Source organism: Camellia sinensis, chromosome 15 (assembly GCF_055761805.1).
Source record: "Camellia sinensis isolate YWXY chromosome 15, ASM5576180v1, whole genome shotgun sequence".
NCBI lineage: Eukaryota > Viridiplantae > Streptophyta > Magnoliopsida > Ericales > Theaceae > Camellia > Camellia sinensis.
The window spans coordinates 39,418,576-39,445,187 of record NC_138975.1 but is presented as its reverse complement, the minus strand read 5'-3'; the positions used below and the strand labels follow the sequence as shown (position 1 = coordinate 39,445,187).

At 32.9% G+C, this 26,612-nt stretch overlaps 1 protein-coding gene across 1 annotated transcript; it reads left to right on the top strand.

Moving 5' to 3' along the window:
* LOC114287854 (uncharacterized) lies at positions 1–26,612 on the top strand. The gene is made up of 2 exons (XM_082907634.1): positions 1–702; positions 24,848–26,612. The coding sequence occupies exon 2, from the start codon at positions 24,855–24,857 to the stop codon at positions 26,307–26,309; it is 1,455 nt and encodes a 484-aa protein (XP_082763760.1). The 5' UTR covers positions 1–702; positions 24,848–24,854; the 3' UTR covers positions 26,310–26,612.

The following is a 26,612-nucleotide window of genomic DNA, read 5'->3' as shown; positions in this document are numbered from 1 at the left end:
GACCCGTCTTCCTTGTGATACCTTCACCATTGTCTAGCCAAGCCAAACTCCAATCAAAGCCCGAACTGGATTGAAGATCATCTGTTTTTGATTCTTCAAAGCGAAATCATGGAAGCTGAGCTGTTCAAAGACTGCTTGGAATTGATTCTGAATTGATTAGCAGCCGATGACAACAACTTCTTGCAATCCCCTTGTTTGGTCTCTAAGCAATTCCGCTCCATCACCAATTGACTTCGACATAAATTGGTGGCCTCCAACAGATTGTTCTACAGCAATAACTGTGAGGCTTTATTCAGAGCCCTTCAACGATTCACAAACCTCCACGAGATTGAGCTTCATGATCCTGTCATCGGTGACAATGCCGACGTCAATTACCCCATTCGAAGAATCGCTTCTTCCGGGTTGGATCTTCATTCCCTCTCTCTTGAATCTTTACAGAAACCCCCATTACTCAAAACTTTTATGAAATTGGGTTTGACCATGAAGAACTTGAAGATTTTAAGATGTCCTCGGGCCAAGTGTTTTCGAAATCACCACCTTGTTGCCATAGTTGATGCTTTACCATGGCTTGAAGAGCTCGGTATCCAATTTTCCGGCAACAAATTTGATTCTAAAAGCGCAAAGTACATGGTGACAGATGCTGGAATTGAGGTTATGTCACGTAAGCTCCGACGGTTGCGCAAAATTAATATAAGCGGGCAGGTTGGTTGTTCTGATCGATCTCTCATTGTTTTGTCATCAAATTGTGAGCTTTTGGTTGAAATTCAATGTGCTTGTTGCAAAGTAACTGAACATGGAGTTTGTTTTGTACTACGCCATAGTCGAAACTTGATTTCTCTAGATGCCGGACCCTTGGGAAAGTCTATAGTACATTTTGTTTAAAAAATGTATGGTACATAGAAAATCAATGGTTCAGATTGAGCCACATCATTAAAAGTGACCTGGTAAGCAGGTCACTTTTTATAGTTATGAGCCAAAATCATATTTGTTCATAACTAGAATCAAATTAATCATAACTTAGTTATGAGCTCTCATCACATATCTCATAACCACATCTCATAACCAGCACCATTTTGTTGATAACCAATATCATATATTTCATAACTACAATCACATATCTCATAACTACATCTCATAACCAATATCCTTTAGCTCATAATCACACCACTTTGATCATAACCAATATCACATATCTCATAACATTAATCACATATCTCATAACTACTACCCATATAACTCATAACCACATCTTGTAACCAATCCCCTTTTGATTCATAACCAACATTACATATCTCATAATCAACACCTTTTTGCTCATAACCACATCACTTTGATCATAACCAATATCACATATCTTATAACTAATAATCACATATCTCATAACCAAACACTCTTGTGACTCATAACTATACCACTTTGCTCATAACCAAAACCACATATCTCATAAACAACAATCATATATCTCATAACCATTACCCACATATCTCATAACCAACACTCTTTGGCTCATAACTAACATTACATATATCATAACCACTAATCACATATCTCATGACACCCTTTGGCTTATAGTCACACCACTTTGATCATAATTAGCATCACATATCTCATAACCATTAGTCATATATCTCATAATCAATACTCTTTGGCTCATAACCATACCACTTTACTTATAACCACTAATCACATATCTCATAACCAACATTCTTTGGCTCATAACCACACCACTTTACTCATAACCACTAATCACATATCTCATAACCACACCACACTACAAGAAAAGTGGGCTTATGAGGCGGAACTTTTTGCGACGTCACATTTGCCGTCGCAAAAAATGACTTTTTGCGACGGCACAACTTGCTGTCGCAAAAAATATGACTTTTAGAGACGGCACAACTTGCCATCTCAAAAAATGTGACTTTTTGAGACGGCACAACTTGTCGTCGTAAAAAATGTGACTTTTTGAGATGTCAGAACTTACCGTCTCAAAAAAATGTGACTTTTTGAGACGGCACAACTTGCCGTCCCCAAAAAATGTGACTTTTTGAGACGACACAACTTGGCGTCGCAAAAAAATAAAGTATTTGCAGTGATAGAAATTGCTGTCGCAAAAAAAAAGAGTATTTGCAACCGTACCAACTGCAGTCGAAAAAAAAAAAGAAAAAGTTTTTTGCGATCGTAATACGTACCGTTGCAAAAAAAAAGTTTAAAAAATATATATATATATATATATATATATATATATATATATATATATTGTGGCTTTGAGACGGCTTCATATATATATAGTCATAAAATTGTTTAAATAAATGCAACGGTATTTTTCTGTTACAAAAAAAAAAAAATAAAAAAAAATAAAAACGATGTCGTCTTACTCTTTTGAACATTTCTTCTTTCACCAATTTTTTCATCTTTCTATCTCTCTGTCTCTGTTTCTCTTCTCTTTCTCTCTCTCTCTCACTCATAACTCTTCTCTGTCTGTCTGTCTATCTGTCTCTCTCTTTCTCTATGTGTCTCTGTCTCTGTCTCTCTTTCTCTCACTCATCACTCTTCTTTGTCTGTCTGTCTCTTTCTTTCTCTCTATGTCTCTGTCTCTCTTCTCTTTCTCTCTCTCACTCATCATTCCTCACTCTTATTTGTCTGTCTGTCTCTCTCTCTCTCTCTTTCTCTCTGTGTCTCTCGTCCATCTTTCTTCTCTTTATCTCTCTCATCTCTCTTCTCTCTTCTCTTTATCTCTCTCGCTCTCTCGCTCATCTCTCTCTGTCTCTCTCTCGTTTATCTCTTTTCTCTCTCTCTCTCTCTCTCTCTCTTTCTTTGTCTATATCTTTTCATTCATTTTTTTTATCTTCCTTCCTTTCTCTCTTCTCTTTCTCTCTCTTACTCATCACTCTTCTCTGTCTGTCTGTCTGTCTATCTGTCTCTCTCTGTGTCTCTCACTCATCTATCTCTTCTCTCATCTCTTTTCTCTCTTTGTCTCTTTCGCTCATCTCTCTTTTCTTTATCTCTCTCGCTCATCTCTCTTCTCTTTATCTTTTTCCCTGTCTCTCTCGTTCATCTCTCTTCTCTTTATGTCTCTCTCGCTCATCTCTCTTCTCTCTATCTCTCTCGTTCATCTCTCTTCTCTCTATGTCTCTTTTTTGTCTCTCACTCTCTATCTCTTTTTCTTTCTCTCTCTCTCTCCTACTGTGTTTGCGTTCTTTCTCTCTCTCTCTCTCTCTCTGTCTCGCTCATCACTCTATCTGTCTCTCTCCTCTATCTGTCTCTCACTCATTTATCTCTCTCACCACCCATCTCCTCTGCCACCTTCACCACTATTACAAACGCTATTCCACCACCACCACTACTTCCACTGTCGCCATTTCACCTCTACGACTACCGTTACTACTGCCATCGCTACTACTCCATTACCACCACTACCACTACTGCCACTACTACTACCATTACCCCTCCTTCACCCATGTCACTCCATTTACACTACCACTACCACAACTTCACTACTAATCTCTTTCACCATCACCATCACCATCACCATCACCATCATCTCTTATCCACCATCTTCACCACTATTGTCGCTCCCTTTCCTCTACCACAAAAAATTAGTTCATGATTTTTAGTAACAAAAAAAAAAAAAAAGGCCGCAGAAAAATATTTTTCATTGACTACAAAAAATTAACTTTTATTTTAGTGAAAAATATTTTTCATTAAAATATTACCCCTACTTCTACCAAATAAATAATAATAATATTTTTTTAAAAAAATTCATTAACTACAAAAAAATATATATTTTAACAAAAAATAAATTTTTTTGATGACGACAACCCCCGCCACAAAAAAAAAAAAAAATTAAACGACGTTATTTTATTATTTATTTTTTATTCCCGCCCCCTTTTTTTTTTCCATTCCCGCTCCTCCCTTCCTTTTTTTTTAATGTCTTGATTATGCTGATTTTTGTTTTTTATTTACTGTTCTTGTCAAAATAACAAGTTTAGCTAAGCACAAGTTCAATGTTGTCTTGAGTTAAAATCTATGGCTTAATCTAATATGTTTACTAATGTATGTGTATATATATATATATATTTATCTTGTATTGTAGCAAATGTTTTGGCCCTTGAACCCTAATCTCATTCTCAGCCTAGATATTCATCTAAAAGCTCATCTCTAAGTTATTAATTCATAGTAGCTATGTTTACTAATGTATGTGTATATATATATTTATCTTCTATTTTGTATGCAGATTACAAAATGGCTTCTTCCTCTAGTAACAATAGCTACTTAAGATTGATATCAAGATTTTGTGATTATGGGAGAACAGCTGCCATACACATTGTGTGAACCAATCAGAATGGAAATAAAGGGCATGTGTACTTTGTGTGTCCATCAAAATATGTAAGTACTATGGAAATTTGTTTGCAAATTTATTAGCCTGATTTGATTAACTGATTGTCATGCATTGTAGATTAGTGAGGAACACTGTAATTACTTCAAGTTCGCAGATAATGATGACTACGACGTGATCTCCAATGTTGCACCTCGTACATCTATAAGAAGCGAAGAATTTAACGATCCAAGCACAAGGGTTTATGAGATGGATAATGAATTTCAGGAGCATGGTAGAAGGCTTCGAAAGATGGAGAAGAAATTGAATGTCGTGCTTTATGTCATTGTATTTTGTATTGTTTTATATTTTATAATGTAAACTACTGAGTTCGTAGCTTTTGGGGAATTTGATGGATGTACTTATGGATTGAATGGACTTGATGTATGTCCTTATGGATTGAATGAACTTTATAACTTCAATGGACTTCTATTTTCAATTACTGTTGATAGGTTGAAATTATTGTTGAATTTGTTGTTGAATTATGATGTCAGACATATATGGATTGAATTATGAATTTCTTATATGGATTGAATGGACTTGTTGAATTATGATGTCAGGCATGTTGAATTTATACCAGACATGTTGATTGAATGGACTGAATGGACTTGAATGGACTTGTTGGATTATGGATTATGGATTGAATGGACATGTTGAATTTATGGATTATGATGAACATGATTATGAATGGACATGTTGAATTGAATGGATTATGGATTATGATGTCAGACATGTTGAATTTATACCAGACATGTATTATTATGGATTGAATGGACTTGTTGGACTTGTTGACTTTATACCAGACATGTTGAATTTCTTGAATTTCTATAATGGACATGTTGAATTATGAAATAATTATTCACCATTGTAATTGAATGGTCATCCTATAAGGAGACTAAAGAAACTTTTACTTTAGTAAATCAAACATGGCATTAAAGAAATCTACTTATCTGTGCATAGATAACATAGCACAACTGATAGTTCCTTCACTTGGCTTCTTTTAAGGTTTTGTTTCAGGTGTTATTATTAGAGCTTGTTGGCTGCTTTCTAACATTACTTTTTTAAGGAAAAGTGGTGTGGTGACAAGGTTTGGCAGTAAAGTGGAAAGGTGGGGAGGTTCATGAGTGTTATGTTTGTCATATCCTGTAAAAGAATTTATTAGAAAAAAGGCACGAGAATCACCATGTTAGTACCCAAACTGTCATTTTTTCCCCAAGAATGTCCATATTATTAATTGATCTAATAAATAACTGCTAACAATTGTTAAATTCAACTCACCATCATCTTCATTCATGAAATCATTAAAACATTTAAACAGAAAACAGAAGGATATAGGTACTTGAAACCCAAAATAAAATTTATTTCTTAAGCTTCAGCTTCGATGGACAACACTGCAAAACTCAATTCCATTAAATTTATTTCTATAACCTCTGTTCAACAATCATCATATTGACCTCAATTTAACTCTTACCATGCTACTTAGACATTCATAATCTATGCTACTTACAGCCAAATGTTACTAATAATATGTAATCTCTTACCATGCTACTTAGACATTCATAATCTATAACAACTCCAAAAAATTACATATTATCCATCAAAAGATTACATATATCCAGCAACAGATTACATATTATTGCCAAATGCTTCATTTTGGACTGCTCAATACTGCTTTAATAGTGCATAGCCATGCTGCTTCATTCTGGATTGCATCATTCTGAAATTCTGGACTGTATCATTCTGAACTTCATGTAATTCTGGACTACATCATTCTTAAATTCTGGACTGCATCATTCTGAGCTTCAATTCTGGAGTGCTTTATTCTGGACTGCATCATTCTGAACTTTATTTTGCTGAACCTGTCATTCTGCTTCTGAACCTGTCATTCTACACAAATTGACTGAATCTGAAATTCAGATTAACCTCTTCAAAATCTGAATCTGAAAATTAGATTAACCTGTTCACAATCTGAAATTCAAAATCTGAAATTAACCTATTCAGAACCTGTTCAAAATCTGAAATTAACCTCTTCAGAACCTGTTCAAAACCTGTTCAAGACCACATTAACCTGTTCAGAACCTATTCAAAACCTGTTCAAAACCAAATTAACATGTACATAATCTGAAATACAAAATCTGAAATTAACCTGTTCAAAATCTGTTCAAAATCTGAAATTAACCTCTTCAGAACCTGTTCAAAACCTGTTCAAAACCACATAAACCTGTTCAGAACCTGTTCAAAACCTGTTCAAAACCAGATTAACATGTTCAGAATCTGAAATACAAAATCTGAAATTAACTAGTTCAGAATCTGCTCAAAATCTAAAATTAACCTCTTCAGAACCTGTTCAAAACCTATTCAAAACCAAATATAATCTGTTCCGAATCTGTTCAAAACCTATTCAGAATCAAGTATAACCTGTTCCGAATCTGTTCAAAACCTATTCGCCATTCCTGATTCACTGAAAGATGAGCTTCCAATTTTGTCCACCATTTGCAATACGCTCTCTTGTGTCCCATCCATACACGAAAAATAATAGGATTGACCTTACGGCACCTAAAAATACCATAATAACAAAATATCATTAATAAGTTCAAACATAATGTAATGAACACCATACAAAAAATTGTACTGGACCATGAAACACATACCCGCTCGTACGTATTGTCTTCCATCCCATCCGTACAACCGAAATTCAACTTATGAGGTTCACATTGAGCCATCTTACGACCCTATAGTAACACACATTGGTGAAAAAGTTTGACAAAAATAAATTCAAGTCTTTTACATACAAGCAGAAAATGAAATTTATACCTGGACTAAAAATTTATACTTTCCATAAACCTCTTGCTTGCTTGGTGATTATCAGCACGTTGGCATCTAAGATGGGGAAACCATGCCATTGAAAGAAGCTTTAAACTGATAAAACCTCCTTCAAACCTTCTCTTTCAAAGTCACATTGATGATTTCTATTGGAGATTTAGGTCGATAATGTTCATCCGTATCCACCTCTTCAATTTCCTGGTAAGCACATTGCAGGACATGCGTTCAAACATCAATAAAGAATATGATTTAATGACTTGAAAACTAAAAGCATGGCATATCTTTTAGTTATTGGCTTTTCGCTTGCAAAGATGTGTAGTGTTTTCCATGAATTAGATTCAATAATTAACCATTGGGTGTTAGCTTGAATAGTCCAAATTTCAGCTGTATTGTTACTTGTACCAATGGGATATTCGAAAGCTTAAATGCAGTGACCAGTATTATCTCTGAAGATGCCACCAATGCTTGCTCGACCAGGGTTACCTTGACAAGCACCATCCGTGTCGAGTTTGTTAACCGAGAGTGTGCACTTTAAAAGTGTTCATCAGAATAGAGAGTGCAAACTTAGCAGCATATGATATCTTGTGAAGGTGTAAAGGTTGATTTTCAAGAAGCATTTTATTCCTAGTTGTCCACATTTGCCAAGAGTAAGAAAAGTTTAAGTGAAGCATGATTGGTAAAGTTTAGATTTAGCCGAAATGATAGTGCCATTAGGGAAATAATTGGATTTAAACATCAAAGCCCATAAAGATTCAGAATGTCTCAATAAGTGCCATCCCAACTTCATCATGTAGGACTGGTTAAGCATCGTTAGGTTTTAATGCCTAATCCTCCATAATTAATAGGGCGACAAACCGTGGACCAAGCTGATGTACTTCGTCGATAATATCCCAAAATGTTGATTTAGAAACTAGTGACCAGTTTCTAGCAATTGATAAATTGAATACATGCATCTACCTAGTTGAAGACAGCAATCTAACTCTGCAGAATATGATACAATTATTTACAGTTAATCTCATGAGCCACTGCCAGAGAGAGACAGAGAGAGAGAGAGAGAGAGAGAGATTATGCACAATTTATGTATTAATTAAAAACTTAAATCAAGTATAGTTATGCACAATTTATATATTAATTGCAAACTTCAGTCAATGAATCGAATGTACAAATATTTGTTTGACTAGAAGGGATTAGAAAAGCTTAATAGGAACCTGTCCAATTAGGGAATATAATACATGGGATTTGGGAGCTTGAACGAGCGGATGGAAACTGATAAACCCAAAAGATCGCTCCATTGGTCTCCAGAGTTGCCCAAAATCCAGTATCCCTCTTCCACCATCTCATTCCTCTTCTTCGACTTGTATATTGTCGCTAGCTTCCCATGGTCCTCAGTTGCTCTGCACGGTTTAAGACACTTGAAATTTAGTAAAAATATGCAACAAAGGAGACCATCTCTAATTTAATATTAAAAATAAAAACCATATTTAAATTGGAGGTTTAATTCCCCATCAAAGAAGGCCCATAAAATTTTATTTATTTTATTTATTTTTTTTGTTGATAAATTAGAAGGCTCATCATGTTCACCCTTCCATCATTGAAAATTAATTTGTGGCCCAAAAAACACATTAGACAAGATCATAAGGAAATTGAATTCATCCTATGAGAGGGACAAGTTAGTCACTCTTTAAAAAAATTGGCAAAAGTTGCCTTTTAGCATTGTGTAAAATTGAAATAACTTTCTTTATAAAACTAATGCTATTAAAGCAGATGAATATATTCTATAGACCATCACATCATTGTAACATTTGAGGTACAAATTTCATAATATGAGTAGTGACAATTAACTAGCTCCTAATATCAAATCTTCTAGGAAAAAATTATTACTGTTTGATCACACAAGGTAGGACTGTAAAGGAATTGGCTATGGGCTAGCTTTAGTTGAGCCGAATTCAATTGAAGAAGAAACAAATCAGATTGGAATTTAATTTACATCATTAATTTGGCCGTTAATTCAACAATTGCTGCCACATTCATGAGTCTAGATTTGGTTTGCGATATATTTTCAACAAGACTTGACAGAATTATCAAGTCACAAGAACCAAAGAACGAAAACAAGGATGTTTGTGTGTAAAAAAGAAAAAAATCAAGTATGCATTTTCCCATTTGTGCAGTGCATACATGCACAAGCAGCGATAGATGCATAACTAGATTGAGGTTTTATTCACTGAATTAAAAAAATATCCAATTTGATTCTTTTGTCAATGGACATATTACATCACATATGCCACTGGAAGGAAATACTTCCATGTTCCTCAATTTCTAGTTATTTATCAGAATATCTAATATGTATCATAAAATACATATCAAAAGTGTATATGATATACACTATTTGAAATGTATATGTCATAACATGAAAATAAAGATGTGTATTATAGCATAACCCTTCCCTTTGTTTTGTGTTATCATTAGAAACACTACAAGAAATTTTAGTTTTAGTGGTGTTTTTTAAAATGTCGCTAAAAGCCTGAAAAACGCTGTAAAATATTACAACAATGTTTAAAATTTTCGTCGTTGATATGACCGCCGCAATAGCTTTACAATGTTTGAAAACCGTCATTAAAATTATTAGACGGTGTTTTTTAAAATGCCGCAAAATCTTTTACATCCGCTTCCATTTCCATCACAAACTAACGCATGACGTCATTTAGTGGCGTTCTAAATGACGTTTTTTGAAAAAACTCCACTTTTTTTTTCTCCTTGATTCTGAAATATGAGAAAAATTACAATCAATATTTTGTCCAAAGCGTAGCATTTCAGAAGATATGCACTGAAAGATTCAACACAATTATGAGGCCCCGTTTGCCAAGATTCTAAAATATAGTACAAGCCAAAGAATTTAACTAAAGAAGGCAGCTTGATGTAATAACAAACAAATTTAAGCCAAATAAGTGCAAAAAAATATTTAAACTAAATAAGTCCAAAAAAACAACAAAAATTTAATGCCTTTTTCACAATTTAGTAAAGGATTATAAGCAAATGTCTTTCTTTGCCTCAAAGAACTCGCCTTCTCCCTTCTTTTTCTTCTTCTCGACTTGCTTTGCAAAATACTTGTCATCAAACTTTTCAACATTGTCCAGTTCCAAAAAAAAAAAAAAAAAACTTTTCAACATTGACGCCAGAGATGTCCACCTTGGTCGAAGTATCAATCAAATAAGATTGATTTACATGTCTAAGAGGAACACCATTAAGCTTGAAAGGTCCCGTAGAAGCAATGGAGAAAATGAGACAGTAATTCAAAAGCTACTCAACAATATCTTACCAAACCAAGTGAAAAAAACACGCCTAATGGAAATCGTAGGGCTGCCCTTGGGAGTGCACAATTCCACAATGGTATTCTTTACCAAACGAGCTCGTACTACCAACAAAATCAAGCGATGGTAATGCTATCTATCAAGACCAGATCAAGAATTGCAATCCTTCCAAATCATATATTGCATAAGTCATGAATATAGCGACCCCGGTCTTTTCTCTTTAGATTATTGTATCCGGACTTAGGTTCCGTGGATCCTGTCATTACTTATTGGTTGTTGTTGTCCTTTAATTTCTTAGTATTTGAATTATAGGTTGTGTTGGGCGGGTCTGTTACAGTTTGGTTGATTGTTGATGCCAATAGGTGATGCCCAGATTTTGGCCTTCACGCTCGAGCGGAGGTTTTAACGCTCGAGCGGGCCCTTCGTTGTTGCTTCTCCGCTCGAGCGGGAGTTTTAACGCTCGAGCGGGATTTTCCATCTCCCAGTATTTTGCTCTGCAGTTCTTCCGCTCGAGCGGTAGTTTTTACGCTCGAGCGTGATCCCTTGTTTTTGCTCCTCCGCTCGAGCGGGGAGTTTGACGCTCGAGCGGGTGCAGCGCCTGCAAAACTTCTGTAAGGGTGCAATCGACGCTCGAGCGGCTTTCTTCACGCTCGAGCATGATTCTGTGTCTTACGCTCGAGCGGGGCTTTCTACGCTCGAGCGTAGAGTCGACTACATCAGTCCGTGATTTCACTTTTCTGATCACTTTTTGACCTACCTTTTCATCTCTTAACTTTTAAAAACCGCCCCTTGAGAGTCTCTCTCTCTACTCTTACCTTCTCTCCAAGATTTGATCTATTTCCGGTGGTCTTCTACCCTAGTTCCTTTGGAAGAAAGGTAGAGCTTCACGAGATCTTTCTTTTAATCTGAAAAAGAGAGGATTTGGAGCACTTTGGATTTTGGGTCATCATCTCCATCTTCTCTATTTTAGTTGTGATCTTCAAGGTAGGGATTTCCTACTCTATTCTATAAGCTTTGTTCTAAGTTTTGGTATTTTAAGATGTTGAGGTCACTTAGATAATTTTGGGAAAAAACCCTAGTTGTATTAATTAATTAATTTGTAAAATTAATTTAAGGGAATTGGGGAATTTGGTTAAATTCATGAAATTGATGAATTCATAGATTAAATGGTGTAGTTGGATGATTTAAATCACTCACCTATTAAATTGTTGATATATTTATTTCCAGTCTAGAAATAACTGTTTTGGGCTATCGGTGGAGGATAGTCGTGATTGTTGTAGACATTGCATGTGGATTAGGAATAACTGAAACTAATCACATTGGTTAAGTCATTAATTTGACTATTGAATTAATACTGAAAATACGTGTATTGGTTGAGCATTGCATTTGCATATTGTGTGGGAGGAGATAGGGGATGTACTCCACGGTTTAGGGGAAGATAGGGGATGGACCTCTAAACCGGATTTTTGTTTGGGAGGAGATAGGGGATGGACTCCATTAGCACCATTTTTATGTGTGCTTATTATATTGAAGTGTTTTTACATGATTATTGATACAGCACTAAAATGTGTATCAAATGGGAAGTATGAAGTGTTTTGATATGAGCATGAGTCTCATTTGTTTTGTTGATATTGGAAGAAATGTGATTATGATATATAATTCACTGTTGTAAGTTTGGCCAGGTTCTGAGCCATGTTGATAATAATGGAAAGTGAAATGTGTCTTAGGCATTAGTGTCATGAGACTGTTTAATAATAAAATTGATTATCTTGATTAACCATCTATTGAATGCTATAGCTTTATTCAATGCTTATATTTGGTTTAGTATTTTTCTACTGGGCTGTGGCTCACCCTTTATGGGAACATCATTTTCAGGTTCAGGTGATAAGCTACCTCCACGGACTTAGCCTGGAAGGATTTGATGTTTGGGATGTTGAAGACTTGTCTTTAGTTATATGTTTTATTTTGTTATTTTGGGATTTCATGTAAACATTCAAGCCTAGGGCTTAACTTGTAAATGAGTTAGTACTCATCCTTTTTGTGTCCAAGCGTTAGCTTGGAAAGATGTAAGCCCTTAGGGCATTTATTTTGATGTTGCAGGATGTTACAAGTAAAGTCTGTCAATAAGAATACTCTGATGACTAACTCAAATGATTCATTTTCTTTTATAAATGCATGTTAATGTTATGGTTATTATGGGTTTATTTTGAGGGCGTTACAATGAACAAGTAAATTTTCCAAGGACCAACCACGGATCTCATGAGAATATGGCAATCAATACAGCCAAGTCATGTCAAACTAATATTTATGCAACAATGCAACAGTAATCATACTCTATGATTCCACATACACAATTTTATGTGACTAAGCAACACCATTCATAGGATATCCAACATCAAACTATGCAGCATCACATAAACTAACAGGTATTTGCCATCATCAAACCCAAGAACATAAGAGAGAATAAAAATAAAATAAAAACCCACCTTGCAAAAATTAAAAATTAAAAGATACAAATTTAGTACCTTAGGTAGTGATGACGCAGCTCTTGCTTGGAGAAGACATTTTTTAATCTAAAAGTACTACGTATTTACCAACTTGCCAAGTTTAGAACAAAAGAAAAAAGATGCAAGCCCTCAAATATTCAATTCCCTATAGGTCTTAAAAAAATTCAGAATTCAAACATAAAACCCAAAACAAACATTTGAACAAGTGGAATCAGCTATGGCAAAATCAAAAGATGGTAGGCACACTACAACATATAAAAGTTTTAGAGACCAAATGTTTTGGTCTCTAAAAGTGAAAATTTTGTTGTAAAAGACATTTAAAGACCAATTTCCATCTTCATGAGGATAGTTGCTAAAAGGTCGTCCCGAAAAGTAAAAAATAAGGCATTTAGCGACAAAATTTTGAAAATGTCACTAATAAATAGACTTTTAGGGACAAAATAATTTGGTCTCAAAATGATTTATTTTTTGAGACAAAAAATTTGATCCCAAAAGGATAATAATTCATCACTAATGTCCAATTTTTGTTGCTAAAATTATAATGACGACACTTTTCCAACAAAATTATTTGGTCTCTAAAAAATAATTTTGTCCCTAAATTTTGGTTTCTAAAACCTTAATTTTTTGTAGTGACAATAACTTGAGAGAAGAAATCAACAGAAGTATCACAAATTTAAAACTAATGAGAAGGTGCATTATGTTCTTGTATACAACTTGTTATTGAGGTGGTTGTTTGTAAGCAACACGTCACCTATTTCTTAGTGCGATGGTTGCATGTAGGACACATGTTAATAGGTGGCTACATGCAAAACCATGTCACTTGCCATTGAATGTTTGCATGAACATCATGTGTCACTAGCTTGTTATGGAGTGGTTGCATTGTATGTCTACCACTAGTCCACTTCTTGTTATTTTGTAGTTTTTCTATTCCAAAGTACTTCATAAGGAAGTAACTTCCTTGGCTACTTATATATAGGGTTGTAATTACTCTTTTTAAGGATGTCTTTGAAGAACTGAAACTTAAGATTTTGAGATTTTATTTTAGCCTTACTTTGTTATTTCTTGTGGCTTGGTTTTGAGACCCACAGCTCGTGGAATTTGACCCTTACTTGCTAGATTTTGCATAAATCAATCCTAAAATTTGATTTTACAAAGTTTGAGAAAACTGCCCCCCACCCCCCAAAAGAGGAGTTTTTTCCAAGTTTGACCCTAGTCAAAGAAGTCAAAACACGCAGCACCAAAAGGGCCATACTTTTGGAGATCATAACTCAGAAATGTGGTTCTAAAAAAGCCTTTTCCATCCCCAACTCAGTTTCTTGGTAACTATGATTGAGACCACCACCATTTATATAAACATGTTTATTGTAATAACTCAACTAACCAATTGTCAAATAAGCCTAGAAATAAAATAGTCTACATAGATATTTTATATTTATTATATACACACCCCATGTATTCTAAGGATCTTTTTTTCTGTCAAAAAACTACAAAAATAACATCTTTCTCCAAGAAAGACAATCCTGATATTGCATCCTTTGCCAGCAGTGGTAACCATAATGATCACATCTTATCCTCAAGAGTTCAAGAATGCCTCCAACAAAAAACAAAAACAAAAAAATTTGGTGGCATTGGATCAAATATACATTCACAATCCACATTACAAACTTCAACACTTTGAATGATACTGCGGTTCAAGAAAAAAGCAAATATCACAATCACAAAGTTAAAAAGCTACATAAAAATATTGTTGTACTAAATGCCCATTATTAGCAAATATGATGACTTTATTTTATTGGCTGCAAATACGATGCTATTGTTAACAGGCAACAATCTTGTCAGATTTGCTTTTCCTATTTCTAATTAGATAACCAATCAATGTTTCAAATTAGATTTCAAATATAATTCTAAAAAGCTCATCTTTGAGAAAAAAACTAACGTCGATCATTTTTTATTTTTTACTTTTTTAAAAAGGTAAGGAAACAACAACTGCCATGCCATTTGAACTGCTCGTACGTAGTAATTCAAAGCTGGGACAATGGAGTACATACACTAGTATGATCCCTAAAACAATGGAGTACCTACTACACTACAATGCAGTCAAAAGAAGTCATGACAATAACCAATTAGTGATCCCCAAGACAAAGGTAGCCTTTCTATAGTCACTGCAAAGTCCCTTTCTCTAGTAATAACATGCATTGCAGTAATCAGCTACTTGGTCATATCATGGCAAACAATATGCTGCCAAGACCAGCCATGATATTGCTCCCATTATTTGCACAACTACCGCGCACCTAAATAGTAAATACAGAGTCTCTAACAAGGTAGCCCACTTAAAAGAGTATTTTCTGAATTGATTACAACCATGTCAATTAAAATTCTAAACTAATTCTCTGCAGATTATTGCTCCTATCAAATAAATTAATCGTTACAAATAACTCTGCACTCAGTTCTGATACAAATTCAAGAAGACGTACATTCAATATAAAAATTTCAAGTTCTAAACTTTACTTTAACAATGAGATTCTTATTTTATTTTTTTATTTTTAGTCTCTGCATTCAAAGAAAAAACAAGAATTAATTTAAAATAGTATAGATTATCATATATGAATGATAAACCTGCATTTGATATTTTAGAACTTAGTTACAACTGGGATCTACCATTTACGTGGAATTTTCCCACAAAGAACTTCAATGTAGGTAAAGTTTTTAAAAGAATTGATATTCTGCATGATTTATCTCTACTAATTACTTCATGCTATAATTTCTTTTAATAATTTATATACATGGTTATAGATGAAGAAAACTAGGTTTGCTCTGAGTTCTAACTGGATCAGAAAAACATTGTGCCAAAGTTTCAACTTGAATCAATCCATGTTTTCTTTTTTCTTCCTCCCCCTTACTCTTCATCTTCCATTCTAATTCAAATAAAATCAAACTGATGAGCTTTCTATATGAATCTCATCCAATATAATAGAGCAATCAATCACCAATCTAGCAATTGCAAAGCAATCAGACAATAAAATTACTTACAAAAACTCTCTGTATAACATATATAGCGATCCCGGATTTACCCTTGTTGTACAGTGATCCGGACATGTGTCCGTGGATGTTGGTAGTTGATTATTATCTTGTTTACATCCTTTTACTTCGTATTTGAGTTATAGGATGTGTTGGGCAGGTTTGTTACAGGTTGGTTGAGTTTAGAAACCAAAGCTAGTTGCCCAGATTTTGACCTGTCCGCTCGAGCGGGGGTTTTGGCGCTCGAGCGGGAATTGCACCCATCCAGTATTTCCTGTGCAGGGTTGGACGCTCGAGCGTGGGATTGGCCGCTCGAGCGGGGTTGTGTGAGTGTCGCTCGAGCGGGGAGTTGGAAGCTCGAGCGGAGACCTGGTTCTGTAAAAGTTCTGGGAGTGTGTATCCGCCGCTCGAGCGGGATTGTTGACGCTCGAGCGGGAGTCTGTGAGTGACGCTCGAGCGGGGTGTTTGACGCTCGAGCGGGGCGACTGGGTTTAAGTTCCGTGTTTTGACTTTTCAAATCACTTTTTCACTTTCTCTTCTCTCTCCTACTTTTCCAAAAACACCATTGTTGAGCCTCTCACTCTAGAACTCTACCTTCTCTCTAGGTTTTGATCTAGTAGGAGTGATTTGCTCATCTTTGGCCTTTACAAAAAAGTTGTTGATCGTCGAGGGCTACATTTTAATCTGAAAATTTCGGGATTTGGAGCACGTTGGGTTTTGTCATCTTCTCCCTTGGGGCTCCGAATTTGAGGTAGGGATATCCTACTCCTCTTTATGGATTTTGTCTTTAAATTTTGGTATTTTGAGATGTTGGGGTTGGTTTGGTAATTTTGTGAAAGTTTGGGGCTTTTGTGTTATTTTACAAAAGTTGGGGTTTTATTTATAATAAATCTAAATGCATGTTTGGCATAGAGAAATGGAATTAATGTTGAATCATTGATGAAAATGGGACCTAAGGGTTGTAATGTTAATTATGGGAAATGACCTAATTACATTGATTGATTAATTGGGATAATTAATTGTGAGAAATGAGAAAATGAAATGAAATGTTGATTGAATATCCATTTGTGCATTTATTTTTTGTTTAGAAATAATTGCTTTGGGCTATCGGTGGAGGATAGTCGTGATTGTTGTAGACAATGCATGATGATTAGGCAAACGGAAACTAATCAATGGAATGTGTCATGGGATTTGACGGTTGATAGAATACATTAACTGTATGTATTAAGTGATTGTATATAGAACCAATGTGTTTGTATACGTTATGTGTAGAGGAGGAGATGGGGGATGTACTTCGCGGTTTAGGGGAAGATGGGGAATGTACCTCTAAACCGGATAGAATTGGGAGGAGATAGGGGATGAACTCCGTAGATACAGCTCATATGCTTGTCTAGAGAAGTGAAGATAGAGCTAATATGCTTATCTTTGTGAATGTGGGATATTGTTGTTATACATATCTGTTGAGATGATGATAGAGCTAATAGGCTTATCTGTTGAAAAAGGGAAAATGAAAAGTAACTTGGACTTATAAGTCGGATGACATAAAATGTGATTTATGTGAATGTATCAGTGTTGGCCATCTATCAATTGCTAATCTTTTAGTCATTGTTCATGGTTGGTTTAGTGTATTTCTACTGGGCTGTGGCTCACCCTATATGGGAATATCATTTTCAGGTACAGGTAGCATGCCACCTCCAAGGTCATAGCTTGGGAGGCTAGAGGCGAGCAGATTGTTGTTGTTTTAGTTCCTTTTTGATATATTACATGTATATTCAAGCCGAGGGCTTAATGTGTAGATGAGTTAGTACTCTTTCGTTGTAACCAAGTGTTAACTTGGAAAGCTGTAAGCCCGTAGGGCATTTTGCTTTTGTTGTTAACATGTAATACTTTTGTAATGAAACTCTGATGAATAGAAGAATGTGGTTATTTCATTTGTCAATGAATGTCTTATTTGATGGGTTTAATGTTATTATTTTGAGGGCGTTACAGTATAGATTATCATATATGAATGATAAACCTGCATTTGATATTTTAGAACTTAGTTACAACTGGGATCTACCATTTACGTGGAATTTTCCCACAAAGAACTTCAATGTAGGTAAAGTTTTTAAAAGAATTGATATTCTACATGATTTATCTCTACTAATTACTTCATGCTATAATTTCTTTTAATAATTTATATACATGGTTATAGATGAAGAAAACTAGGTTTGCTCTGAGTTCTAACTAGATCAGAAAAACATTGTGCCAAAGTTTCAACTTGAATCAATCCATGTTTTCTTTTTTCTTCCTCCCCCTTACTCTTCATCTTCCATTCTAATTCAAATAAAATCAAACTGATGAGCTTTCTCTATGAATCTCATCCAATATAATAGAGCAATCAATCACCAATCTAGCAATTGCAAAGCAAATCAGACAATAAAATTACTTACAAAAACTCTCTGTATAACATATCAAATCCAACTGTTGATCAGATCAAGAGGACAACAATTCAAATATAACTTTCGATTACAGCACCACAGGAAAATGTACACTAAACGAGCTTCAAAATCTGAATATAAACTAGTTTACAACTCAAATGAAATCTAACAAATTTGTTTTTTTGCAACCACCATATATATATATATATATATATTTTCATTTATTAGCAAATGAAATCTAAGAAAAAAATATATGAAAGACAATACATGAATTTTTTTAATTTTCTGAAAAATGTACCTGAGATAAAGAGCAAGATAGATCTGATCTGATTCAAACTCGATTTCGGATTTGCGATTTGCAAACTCAAATGGGAGCTAATAGCGAGAGAGATTGAGTTCGAGTTCGATTAGCCTTGAGATCGATGAAGAACAGAGATCATTGCGATTGATGAAGAACAACTAGAACAAACCCATGGTGGAGACGTCCAGAGAGTGAGAGCTTGCGAAGAAGATGTCGACATGGCTGAAGCCCGGATCGCCGATGAGGCTGGTGGTCCTTGGAAGCTTCAGCTATGACGGAAGAGAAGAGGGAGGAGAAGAGCCAACAAAAGGGCCAAACACGACTGATTCAATTTTGTTTCCCCTTCTAACCGATGTAGCCGGTTGCCTATTTGAGAGTTCAATTATTTAAGTAATTTAGTTATGATCTGGTTATGAGATAATATGGTATAAATAAGTAACTGAATATAACTAAGTTATGACTCAATATGATAGTGATTATGACTAATATGATATTGGTTATGACATAAAATCATATAAGTTTATAACTAAATGTATGGTACATCTAAATGTACCATATCATACAAAATGATTCCTTCACTTTTGAGAATTCCATGACTTATGCAACATCTTTACGTAATATTGTGTTACAACCATATGGAGATCATGACCGAATTCTTTCTTCCATTTCAACAGTAGGCATTCCATTAGAGAATATTTTAATATACGAAGATTCTGGTTTGAGCTTACATGGACTCTCGACTTTCTTGTGTGCATGTCCATCTTTGACACACTTGACACTTCATGACATAGACTTTCTCAATGACGATTCCATGAGGGATTTATGCCAATATCTTTCTAGTCTTGTGTACATAAAGCTTTCGTGTTCAACCTTAACCGCCACAACCTTCTTCCTTCTTACGAAAGAATGTCCTGTGCATTCAGAAATTGATCTGGGCTTTCTAAAGCTACAGGTTGAAGATGATTTAGACATGGTGTTGAACATTTACATTATGCAATAATCAATATACATTGCACATCATGCAACATCACATGCTTCAAATGTTAAAGTTCACATCATTAAATGCAAAACATTAAAATATGATAATTCACAACAATAAGACTCCAGTTGATGTAAACATTCACATTCACATTCACTGAAATGCCCCATCAATATTTTAATTTATGCTCTACCTATCCTGTAAAACATCTTGATGATGATGCTAATGGGGTTGTTTTCCCCAAAGCCCTGTTAAACTCTATTTAATATATATTATCTCTCTTAAAAAAAATAATCACCCATCTAATAAGTATACACACATTGATACATAATACAATATCAATTCATTTAGAAACAAGAAGTCGAATCCACTTTTAATTAATTGTTGAATAATTCTAAACATACATCTCTACCAAACATTATTGAACATGGATCCTTACCAAACACATACGTATATGGAGTTGCAAAACAAAAATGATGCTAACCTTCATTCAACAATTCTGAACTTGTGATGGATACGAATCGTCCCTCCGATTGAAAGAAAACAAAGTTTCAAAACAGCAACAATGGAAGAAAATAGAGTTTCAAACCACAACAATAGAAGAAGACAATATTCTTTTGCTCTCTCACCACAAACGTATGAACGAAACCCTTACAAAAAAACATATAATAGAAACGTATCCAATGATTCTTCCAAGATCACTGATCACCAAAACTGTCAAAACAGAAATAAAAAAATATGGAAAACATATATATATATATATATATATCTTATTGTGTATAATACTTATTATCAAAATAAAACAAAAGGTTATTATAGTCCCAAAAAAATTACAAATTAGGAAAAAATAACCTCCTTAGATACAAGTTTAAATATATGAGACTTGATAGAACAATAGAAAACTTTATGGATTTATTAGGTTGTAAGTTTACTAAATGAGATTTATAAATAAATCCCTCTAAATGTTTGATTTGATTTTCATAAACTTGCTTAAGAATTTTTTTTTTAAAGTTAAAAATTAATTTAGTGAAAGAAATAAAAAAAATAAAAAATACTTATCATTTTTACATTATTTTTATTTTTTGGAAGGTCAGAAATAATTTGTAAAAATTTAAAAATACTTTTTTGACATTTATTTTTATCAAATTAATTTCCATTTTAAAAAAATATGAAAAGTAAACCAAACAAGGCCTAATCTCTCGAAAATTGATAAGATTTCTTAAGAATTGAAATTAATTTAAATTTTATCTAATCATACACCACACATTGTTCTTTCTTGTAAGTTCTGTTTCTGTGTTGAAAACTTATTTCAAATTTTACTTCGAGTGTGTAATGTATATTTAAAATTAGTGAGACATGTGTCACACTGACAATGAATATAGGCCATTAATTTATTTTTTTTAAATAATTTTTTGTGATTTTTTTTCTTTTTTGGGATTTGTAGTAGTACTATTTATTTTAAGGTTAATTAATAATAATATATATATATATATATATATATATATATATATCCTAATTTCTTATCAAACCAAACATACAAAATAATTATTTCCTTTTAACACATGAAAATGTAGTTTCTTAGATGAATTCCATGTCACTTTGAAATCCAATTAATAAAATGTTTTTTTGCTTAAATTCTAAAAAAATTTAGTTCCAAATCAATTTTATTTATTTATTTATTTTCATTTAGCAATTTCCTATTGAGCACTCGGGTTATAAGTCCAATTTCAAAACTTTCGAGGCAATAGTTCCAAGATCTATTTGTTTGCAAAACAATCTTAAGATACAATTTTTGAGAAAAATTTCTAAAATTTTGTTTCGTTCAATTTTTTTTAAAACAAATTTCAAAATTACTTTCTTTCTCCTACATAACAATCAATCACTTTTTCTCTCTTCTCTCTCCTTCTCAATCATTTTTTCTCTTACATACATCTACTCAACTACAACAAAATATTAAATCATCTTAAACTCTCAAACTCCAAAACTATTTTCAAAATATACAACCAAATAAACTAAAAAAATTTCTAAACTCTTTTCCTAATTATTTTTTTTTTTGAAAATTTATCTGTTTGTCATTACCTTACTTTTTTTTTGTTTATATGTCCATTATCCATCTATTTGTCCATGTCATCAATCTATTCATTTATCTGTATACGTACCATCCTTCTATTTGTCTACATATCATCTATATGTCCACTTAATTTGTCTATATAATTACCACCCCCACCAATTGTTGCCCCCGTCCACTTCAACCAACAACTTTGGGTAAATACATATATATATATATATATACTAGCGGTAACCCGTGCGATGCACGGAAAAATAGACTATATATATTTTGTGTGATAAATAAATCATCTTAATCTTAAATTATATCTTAATAGCGACACACTCATATCATATCAAAGTATAAATCATTCTCCATAGTTTGAATAATACTTGCTTAGTTCCTACGTCATTTTAAAAAAATTAATCAAGATAAGAATGTCATAGTATTATAAAAATTATATAAGAGAATAGCTTTAATCATTATATACCAAAAAAAAAAAAAATTATATCGGTTACTCAACGAAAAAATGATCAAATACAAATAGAGTCATGAACATTGAATTGAATCATATGGGCTCTAAATTGATAGTATAATCTAGCAAATCAACTAATAATAACATAGAGATATTGACAAATATGTAGTACTTCCCTTTCATCTTTGTATTATATTCATTAATTTCATATATTATATGAAAGTTTTATTCGTCTCGATCCTTCAATAAAATAAGGATCAAGAAAACAAATTTGATAAGAAATTGATTCTAAACTTAATTATTGAAAAAACAAAAATTTCAAAGAGAGAATTTAGAGATGGGATTGAAGAAATACTATAACGAATGACAGCCTTATAAAAAAAATTTAAAAAAAAACATAACAATGATTTAATGCAAATTATTTTTAATAACTAATAGAAAGAATCTCAAATTATTACCTTTTATAAATATAGTGAAGAAAATTAATTTTGTGAGATTTTTGTGCTACCTTCTCCCATGTAGCCTTTATTATTTCATTATTAATACTATTCTCCTTCAGAGCGATAGATTTTTTTTTTTAATAATCTTTATCATTTGGTAGATAATAACGAATAATAAAAATTATAAAGAGAAGGTTAAGAATTTAATAGGAGATAAGAAGTTATAGATAAGAGCATTTCATAAGATAAAAAATTTAAAATAAAAAAAGATAATATGTGATAGGAGAAAAAAAAATGAGTAAATCAAAATAAAGATTTAGATATATATGTTTTTGATAGATATATAGATTAACAAATCATATCTTTATCTAAATTTTATTATTTTAATTTTTTGAAAATCAATTATTTAATCTTTATCTTTATCTGTAGGCCACGAAATTAATCTTTATAAATTATTTATCAATTTTTATATGTTTATTTATCTATGTCATGAAATTATTATTTTTAAATAATTTTAAAAATTTTTATCTTTATCTATAGGTCATGAAATAAATTTTCATAAATTATTTATGAATTTTATATGTTTATCTATAATGAAATTAATTAAAGTACGAAATGAGGGGGGGGGAGAGAGTAATTTTGTTTTTTTTTTTTTAAAAAAAAAATCAATTATTTAATCTTTATCTTTATTTGTAGGCCATGAAATTAATTTTTATAAGTAATTTATCAACTTTTATTTGTTTATGTATGGGAAGAAATTTTAAATTATCTATAAGTTATGAAATTAATTTTTTTAAATTAATTGTTTATTTTTTATCTTTATCTGTAGATTATAAAATCAAATTTCAGTTTTTATATGTTTATCTATATGGAGGAATTTTGAAATTCAAATCTTTATCCATAAGTAATGAAATTAATTTTAATTTTAATTAATCAAACAAATAAAAAATGAAGAAAAATAGAAAACATGAAAGGCAATCAAAGAAAGTTGCCACGTAGGAAAGAGAGTGTTTTAAAATTATAAGAATTTAGAAATAAATATTTGGAGGCTTTTGACAAAACAACTACATTTGGTTATATATATAGTATAAATAGATATATATATATATTTAAAATAATAATTTGTTCTTCTCAATAAATAGTTTTATTAGTATATTCTTAGCTCTATAAAAGATCTACTATTCGACCAAATGCCATATATCTCATATAAATGGAGTCATCATCAATTATCTCTTTCATTTTCTATATCTTTCTTTTTTGTCAAAGGCACGTCGATTTGTAATTAATCAATCCACACAGTTGTTAGATATGTACATGTTATTCTATTTTATTGTATCATTGAATTTTACTCCAATCGTCTCATTAAATTTTTATCAAGTCATTTTAAAAACATTTTGCTCTCTTATTTCAAAATTTTGTTTTTATCAAATTTAATTTTAAAAAAAAATCATCTCTAACGTTTTATTTTATTTTCAATTTTTTTTTTATCAAATTCAAATTTGATAAAAGATTGGATGAGTGCTCAATTTAATATAAAAAATGAGCCTATATTGATTTGATACACATTTGATAAATAAAAAAAATATTAAAAATGATATTTGAGTATTTTTTTTATTATGGTAAATTATAAATACTTCCCTTGAAATTTACTTAAAATATGAATTACTCCTTGTAGTTTGAAAAATTACAAATACCTCTCTATCAGAATTTTTTATTTAATAGAATTAATTGAAAATTTGAAATTTCTAATTGTTCACCTATGCAATAATAAAATTATTTGAATTATTATTCGAAATAAAATTTTAACATTATTAAAAACTGTTAATTAAATTGATAGTTTATTAATAAAAAAAATTATTTGTTATGAAATTAGAAATCTAGAGGCATAATGTAATTTCTAAAACTACAAAAAATAATTTATAATTTAAGTAAATTTTAAGGATGTATTTGTAATTTATCTTTTTTATTATCGTTCAAAATTTTTTTTGATTAATTTTAAATCTAATAAACGAAGAGATAAGGATTATAGATGATCTGACCTCGACCCGTCTTCCTCGTGATACCTTTTCCTTTCTCTCTCATGTTCATCTCTCTTGCCGGATCAATCATATACAAATAAATAATTGATGATCATCTGTTTTTGTTTCTTCAAAGCGAAATCATGGAAGCTGAGCTGTTCGAAGACTGCTGGGAATTGATTCTGAATCAATTAGCAGCCGATGACATCAACTCCTTGCAATCCCCTTGTTTGGTCTCTAAGCAATTCCTCTCCATCACCAATCGACTTCGACATAAATTGGTGGCCTCCAACAGATTGTTCTACAGCAATAACTGTGAGGCTTTATTCAGAGCCCTTCAACGATTCACAAACCTGCACGAGATTGAGCTTCATGATCCTGTCTTCGGTGACAACGCCGACGTCAATTACCCCATTCGAAGAATCGCTTCTTCGGGGTTGGATCTTCATTCCCTCTCTCTTGAATCTTTACAGAAACCCCCATTACCTAAAACTATTATGAAATTGGGTTTGACCATGAAGAACTTGAAGATTTTAAGATGTCCTCGGGCCAAGCGTTTTCGAAATCACCACCTTGTTGCCATAGCTGATGCTTTACCATGGCTTGAAGAGCTCGGTATCCAATTTTCCGGCAACAATTTTGATTCTAAAAGCGCAAAGTGCATGGTAACTGATGCTGGAATTGAGGTTATGTCTCGTAAGCTCCGACGGTTGCGTAAAATTGATATAACCGGGCAGGTTGGTTGTTCTGATCGATCTCTCATTGCTTTGTCATCAAATTGTGAGCTTTTGCTTGAAATTCAATGTGCTTGTTGCAGAATAACTGAACATGGCGTTTGTTTTGTACTACGCCATAGTCGAAACTTGATTTCTCTAGATGCTGGACCCTATTCCAGTTTACAAAATGATTCCTTCACTTTTGAGAATTCCATGACTTATGCAACATCTTTACGTGATCTTGTGTTAGAACCATATGGAGATCATGACCGAATTCTTTCTTCCATTTCAACAGCAGGCATTCCATTAGAGAAGATTTTAATATACGAAGATTCTGGTTTGAGCTTACATGGACTCACGACTTTCTTGTGTGCATGTCCATCTTTGACACACTTGACACTTCATGACAGAGACTTTCTCAATGACGATTCCATGAGGGATTTATGCCAATATCTTTCTAGTCTTGTGTACATAAAGCTTTCGTGTTCAACCTTAACCGCCACAACCTTCTTCCTTCTTACGAAAGAATGTCCTGTGCTTTCAGAAATTGATCTGGGCTTTCTAAAGCTACAGGTTGAAGATGATTTAGACATGGTCTTGGAGAGGAATTATCGAATAAGATCTTTGAATTTGGGTTTTTGTGAGTCAAATGATGAATTCCTGAAAAAAATAGGGGTCATTTGCCCCAACTTACGTAGTCTCGGTCTTACAGGACTTTACAGATTGACGACCGAGAGCATTGGGGAAATTTTGAGGTGTTGCTCTCAGATTAAGCATTTGACAGTGGACAGAACCAGAGAAATGGTGACTTTTTTGGAACAATTCGAAACTCGCCACATTAAAATTGAACATTATCGGATCCTAGAGGAGGGCAATGACTGATACGAGGCATCTCTGGCACTGGTATTATGTATGTGAAGAAAGAAAAGGGCTGCTAGGACTTCTTGTGGCTGCTAGGACTTCTTGTGACTTGAGGATGAAGAAGAATAGTCAGTGGTATTTGTTAGAGAGAAAAAAAACCTCCAAATCCATATTCTCTCTGCATTTTGCTCTGATTTTTGCATTGGAATTTGACAGGAAGACTTGTATTTTGAACTCGTCGAGTTTTTAACTTTCAGCTGTCCAATATGTGATGCTGTGTTCCAGAGACGTATTTTGCTCAAAATTTTGATTTTACTCTTTTTT

Bases quoted from the DNA above. Each gene is read 5' to 3' on its own strand.
- LOC114287854 (XM_082907634.1), top strand. From the start codon at position 24,855: ATGGAAGCTGAGCTGTTCGAAGACTGCTGGGAATTGATTCTGAATCAA.